Raw genomic sequence first — 6,063 nt, 5'->3', positions numbered from 1 at the left:
GGAGCTCCCCCAGCCAGCACCCCCCCCTCCTCCAGGGTGACCAGGGTGATTTCAAGTGGCTTCAGGTGGTGGGAGGGGCTGGGAAAAGCGGGGCTCTGGGGGGATCCGGGCTGCTCTCTGTGCACTAGCAGCCAGCACCGCGCTGTCTCTGCTCTGCCGGTGCGTTGGGGCATCGTGAGCATGTGTTTTGAACAGAAAAACTGAGATTTAAAGGGTCACGCATAAGGAAACCCTTTTTTTCTCCTACAGAGGGCTGTCCGCTTTATCTAATAGCCACTAAGCCAAGCAGTACCTGTCCTCAGTTAATTCTTTGTTACAGAAGCTTTCAGGCTGACAAAATAACCCAGGCGTTGGCGGCACCGGCTCCTGAACGCTGGGCTGTTGGAAGGAGCAGGCGAGGAGAAACACAAGGTATTTCTTGTACTTACCGCTTCGTTTTTCGCTAAGCTGCTTTCCGCCCCAGGTCAGGGGGCACTGAAGGGCGGCTGCTCCACCTGCTGTCAGGAGCTTGAGGCTTTATGCTGCTTTGGGGGCTGCTGGTGAGTTAAAAAAAGAAAAGAAAGAAAAAAAAAAATAATTAGGTTAGGGGGTTTCTGAATTTCTGAGTGGAAGCCAGGCGTGTTCCAGGGGAGGTGTGAATTCTGGAAAAGGAGGTTTTTCCTCCCCTCCTCTGTCCTGGGAGCTGTCTGCCTGCCTAGCACAGCGGGTGTGGGTGGTGCCTTCGCACCCAGCAGGTGCAGCCGCAAGCTCTCGTGATCTGCGATCCCAAGGTGTCGTTGCTAACATCGTTTTCTGAGAGGGTTCGTTTGAGAAGCTTGGCATAACAACACACCGTCGCCATGCGAGGTGAAATCCTTGTCGTTCTGTTGACGCTGAAACTGCAGCGCGTGCTTTACAAAGGCGGCGTGACTCGTTAGCTGTGTCAGCACAGCGCTGATGAGCGTTGGCAGTCCTGGAGTCGTCGTCTCTGGAGAGGGAGCCTGCTCGTCAGCCGCAGTGACAGGCTGCCTGCTGCGGGAGCCCTGACCACGTACACCGAGGTTTCAGGCTCTGGACTTGTTCAGACCTGGCTCGTCTGCTGGGTTCACCAGGGAGTGAGTCAATCAGTGTCGTCTGAGCAGGGTTTTCTTCTGATGAACATCGCTTCCCGTGGATACCCAGCTGAGAACCAGACCTGCCGCAGATGGCCCGACCGCCATGACCTCTTTGTTCACTCCTGCTTGAACTGCAAACTCGGAAAAAGGCTTTAAACTCCCTTACCAAGTACAGAGTCATTCAGTCTCCCACTTCCCTTTCAACAAAAGCACCGTTTATGCAGCCCACTGCGCAGAAATGGTGATAGTGATTAATACTGTCAGCCCTCAAGGGAGACTTTAGCCTCAGGAATCTTCTGTATTAAAATTAATTTGCCGCTCCAACAAGCAGGTATCCAATTACTTACCTTGTCCATCACGGGTGTGGGTGTCAGCGTGGCTGGAAGCGTTCTGTGTTAGTTCGTTACCCTGATACACGCTGCAGTGTCTCGTCAGTGCTCGGGGCTGTCTGGCAGCCCTTACCTGGGTGACCTGCAAGAGAACCTTCTCGAGGTGCCGCTGATTTGACTTTACAAGTCAATTCGGTGCAAGTGGCAAGCGAAATCCTCCGAGGTGCTGGCTGTGCAGTAGAGGGACCTGATCACGTTTTATGTATTTTTATAAACAGATTTAACATTGTTAATTTTGTAAAATGATTTTAGGAAAACCAGTTTCCCTGCCGCTGGATGTAACCCGAAGGGAAACGCTTTTACATTTCAGATTGAGTCAATTTTTGTGACCTAGGCAACTCAGATCTTGCATTTTTCTCTGGTGTGAAACAACCGCTGCTTCCTCTTTCGTTACACCCTATGGACAACAGAACCTTGCAGTGAATTTCTCCGTAGGGTTTCCCTTTAGAGACGTGCGTATCGATCAGCAATCGAAACTTCTGCTGACTCCTGGTACAGAGCAACCAACCAACTGTAGAGGCTGCGACCCACCCTAGCGAGATGGTGCCGGTGGCTCAGGAAACCGAGCAGGGATGAATCCAACCGTCTAGATTCAAGGGCAGTACGAAAAAAAGCCCCTGTGAACGTTGGAGATCTTTAAGTTCGTTTCTGGTTGATAAAAAGCCGCCAGCTCAAGCCCATATTCATTTCTCATGGTTAAAAACCAAAGACTTGATCCTTTGGTTGGACTCGGGTGGATCTTGCTGCAGGATCAAGTGTTTTGTGTCTGTCACTGTGTAGGTGTTTCAAGTGAAGTCTCTAAATCCTGAGGCTGTGCCAGTTCTGTGCGGCCAGTGCAATTCTTAGGAGGTTTTTAAGCTACTGGTTGCTGCAGTTCAATTTTCTCTTCTCTGCTGTTCCTCTGCCCCACTGCGTGTGAGGTGCTGCCGCTGTCATCTCCACCCGTTGCCTCTGGGGAGTTAAGGTGATGCCTGTACAGAGGCTGGCATGCGCTTTGGGATGCAAGGTGCTGTTCTGCACGGCATAGGCTTATCTAGGAAAATCTCTCGTTTTACTCCCATCCACAGGTACTGAGCCCAGGAGCACCTTTCCCCTGAGGTCTGTCCGTGCCGTCGCCTGCCGATGCACCCGCTCTAACAGCGGCCGGAGGGACCCCCACCAGCTGCCGTCCGCAGGGCCCTTGGCGGGGAGCGTTCCCCAGGAACCACGATGAAGATCGTGGTCGCCAAAGTGCTGTGTCTGCTGGGCATCTGCGTCCTCATGCTGGCTGGGTCCCTTCTCCCCGTCAAGATAATTGAGGCCGATTATGAGAAAGCTCATCGCTCCAGGAAGGTTCTTGCCCTCTGCAATTCTTTTGGAGGAGGAGTCTTCCTGGCCACCTGCTTCAATGCCTTGCTGCCTGCCGTGAGAGAAAAGGTAACTGCTTACGAGCGATTTTAATGAACCTGTGCCCACTGAGTATGTTAGGGACCCCTGGGCGGGGGGAACCAGCCTCCCCTCTCCTGCCCTGCGGGAGCCCAGGCCACCAGACCTCTGCCCCTGTGGAAATGGAGGTGAAGGGCCTCTGTCTTGTCAGAGCGGCCCACGAAGCCTGCTCGGAAACGGCTGTGCTGTGCCTCGTGCTTCAGAACACGAGGGCGAGCTGCGCCCACTTCCCGTTCGGCTGCTGCTGACTGTCCGGGTGGAGTAACTGGAGATTTTTTTGATGCAGAAGGAGGCTGAGCATCGCCTGGGGTGCGAGGCTCAAACTCCTGCCATTTAGCGTGTGTTTAAAACGCTTCCAGACAGCCGCTAACCTTCTGCTGGAAGGGAACTGGGTTCCCTGTCTCTTACGCTGAGGCCTGTATACAAGGGTATTAAAGCATCATGGATCACTTTAGTTCCATTTAGAGTTGTGTGAACGCAATAGGAATATTTCCCTTTAGAGGGACAAAGGTGGTTGATTCACGGTAGATTGTTTGCTTCCTTCCAGCTCGATGAAGTTCTCAGGCAGGGGAACATGACCACGGACTACCCGGTGGCTGAGACCATCATGATGGTTGGCTTCTTTGTGACGGTCTTTGTGGAGCAGCTCATCTTTACCTTCCAGAAGGAAAAGCCTTCCTTCATTGACTTAGAGACCTTCAACGCCGGTTCCGATGTCGGGAGCGACTCTGAATACGAGAGTCCCTTCATCGCATCTTCCCGAGGGCGCACGTTGTACAGTGAACTCGGTCACCACTCCCACAGCCACGGCCTGAATATCCAGGAGCTCTCCCGCTCCAGCCCCTTACGGCTCATCGGGCTGGCGTTTGCTTTGTGTACGCACTCCATCTTCGAGGGACTGGCCCTGGGCTTGCAGGAGGAGGGCGGCAAAGTCATGAGCTTGTTCCTAGGAGTTGCCATTCACGAGACGCTGGTAGCGGTGGCATTGGGCATCAGCATGGCCAAGACCTCGTTGCCCCTGAAGGATGCTGTGAAGATGGCTGCGACGGTGAGCCTGATGATTCCTCTGGGCATTAGCATTGGGATGGGGATTGAGAGCACCCAAAATGCGGCCAGCAACATTACTTCCCTGCTCCTGCAAGGCATCGCGGGGGGCACTTTCTTGTTCATCACCTTCTTTGAGATCCTTGCGAAGGAGCTGGAAGACAAGAACGACCGTCTCTTGAAGGTTCTCTTCCTGGTGCTGGGCTACACGGTTCTGGCTGGGCTGGTCTTCTTCAAGTGGTGAGCACGAGAGCGACGGGAAGCAAACCTCACCTCCTCCCCTTGCAAACGGCACCGGAGATGAGCCGCCGCTTCAGCCAGGGGGGACACTGGAGCTCAACAGCCAAGTGAAACATCACGGTCCAGGTGGCATTTCCATATTGACCTGAAGAAGGAGAATTTCTTCCTGTGTGCTCAGAGGGAGACAAAAATGAGGAGTGTCCCAGTGTAGGTGTCACAAGGTATTGTCCCTGCCTGTTGGGTCTGCGGGTGCAGCAGCTTGTGCGGAGACTAGTCAACACAAACATTAAAATCTGGTTCTAAGGCTGCCTGCAAAGAGCTCGTCAGGCGTGTGGCTTCCTGTTGATCTGCATAGCCGGCCCCCTCCCTCCTTCCCCTCACATCCACTGCAGAAACTGTGGCTGAGAGTCTGCTTCCTTCGCTCTCAGGCTCTGAGAAGGTGAGAAACAATAACAGAAAGAAAGTCAAAAGCAGGTGGGATCATGGATCGCACAGCTGCGCTAAGCTGCTTTTGCTAGCTTAGTTTTGAGCAAAACCTGGTTGTAATAGCTGCCAAAAATACCATCCCTTCTGGGGCCGCTCGGTGTGCCTGGTGCCGCAGCTCCCCCCGGGCAGAGCTTCCACTGTAACCCACAAGTGGCTCCGGGAGCTTTTGTTTCTCAGAGTGATTAACAGAAGAAACGAGGCCAGGCCGTGCCCCGTCCCGCGCTTCGTTCTCTCCACCTCATCCATACGTTGAGCATTCCCTAAAGAAAACCTCCAGCAGCGTGTCAGTGTATCGTTTGAGAATCCCCAGGTCCCTGTCTGAAGGCCTGCCCGCAGCACTCTGAGCCATTAGTTTGTCAGAAACGGGCAGCAGCGATTTCCAGCGTTAATATTTTGGGGCGAGTGCTCGTGTTTAAATGGTCTGCAGTGAAACGGGTTTAGCAGTCGCCATCGAACACGTCTTCGGGGCTGCTCCCGCAGCCTCTGCTCTCGCTGTCAGCAGGCTCACGTGGCCGTGCTGCGTGAGCGAGAGCTGCGCTACGGGGGCTTTGCAGGGCGTTTTGTCGGTGTTTTCAAAGGAGAGAAATCTCTTCCCTGGGGGTTTATGAGGTTGTGGAAGGGATGATTAGAGGCACTTGCAATCTGACTGCGCACGAGCAGATCTCTCCCTGTCTCCAGAGCGCGGTCCCCGGGGAAGCTCGGCGTGCTGCGGATCCCGTCGTCATCCTTTGGGTTTGCCCTCCGAGGCGAGGAGCTCGGATCAGAGGCTGGAGCCGGGAACCTGCCCCTCCCCGCTCCCTCCCGCGGCTGTAACGCGAGAGAGCGGCTCTCGCTCCGCAGCCCGGCAGGGCAACGCAGCCGCGCTCCTCGCCGGCCTCTCGCAGGGGATGCATTTTAATTAGACGTAGCCTTCGCTTCTGCAGCAGCTTCCGCAGGCAGAGCAAAGCTTTTTGGAAGCGCTGATGGAATTATAACGACGTAGAGCAGGGTTAGCCGTGGCGCAGTCCCCGTTACCGTGATCCAAGCGGGAAGAAGGATGGGTGAGACTGCGAAGCAGCATCTTGGAGCCAGTGGTTGGCACAGCTGCAGCATATGGAGGCTGATGAGGATCATCTGACGGTTCCTGGTGCTCGGTATTTTAATTGCTGCAGCACACCAAAGTCAATTAATCTTGCTTTGAAAAACCTGGAGTGGAAGGAGGGAGGGAGGGTTATTTTAGGCCTCGGATGACACAAATTAGCAGGGCCTGATGAGAATGTAATGCGCCTCGATGTGGTAAAACCTCTGTGTGTTATTTCACTTCTCGCAGGCAGCTCGTGCAGGGCAGCATCGCTCCCATCGGGTGTTCCTCCGTGCTGGGGGTCGTCCCGGGCAGGTGGGACGAG

The 6,063-nt window shown here is 54.4% G+C and overlaps 1 protein-coding gene across 1 annotated transcript; it reads left to right on the top strand.

The window, feature by feature from the left end:
* Positions 1 to 296: 296 nt before the first annotated feature.
* On the top strand, positions 297 to 4,554 carry SLC39A3 (solute carrier family 39 (zinc transporter), member 3). The gene is made up of 3 exons (XM_009334712.1): positions 297 to 411; positions 2,551 to 2,899; positions 3,456 to 4,554. Exons 2-3 carry the CDS (start codon positions 2,693 to 2,695, stop codon positions 4,194 to 4,196), a joined length of 948 nt encoding a protein of 315 aa, XP_009332987.1. The 5' UTR covers positions 297 to 411; positions 2,551 to 2,692; the 3' UTR covers positions 4,197 to 4,554.
* The last annotated feature ends 1,509 nt before the right edge of the window (positions 4,555 to 6,063 follow it).

The sequence above is a fragment of the Pygoscelis adeliae genome, unplaced genomic scaffold, assembly GCF_000699105.1.
Source record: "Pygoscelis adeliae isolate BGI_AS28 unplaced genomic scaffold, ASM69910v1 Scaffold850, whole genome shotgun sequence".
Classification (NCBI taxonomy): Eukaryota; Metazoa; Chordata; class Aves; order Sphenisciformes; family Spheniscidae; genus Pygoscelis; species Pygoscelis adeliae.
The sequence above is the reverse complement of the archived record's forward strand: the minus strand, read 5'-3'. Positions and strand labels throughout refer to the sequence as shown.

Excerpts from the sequence above, each read along its gene's own strand:
- SLC39A3 (XM_009334712.1), top strand. The coding sequence starts at position 2,693 with ATGAAGATCGTGGTCGCCAAAGTGCTGTGTCTGCTGGGCATCTGCGTC. Across the intron at positions 2,900-3,455 it reads TGCCTGCCGTGAGAGAAAAG|CTCGATGAAGTTCTCAGGCA; the intron begins GTAACTGCTTAC and ends GCTTCCTTCCAG.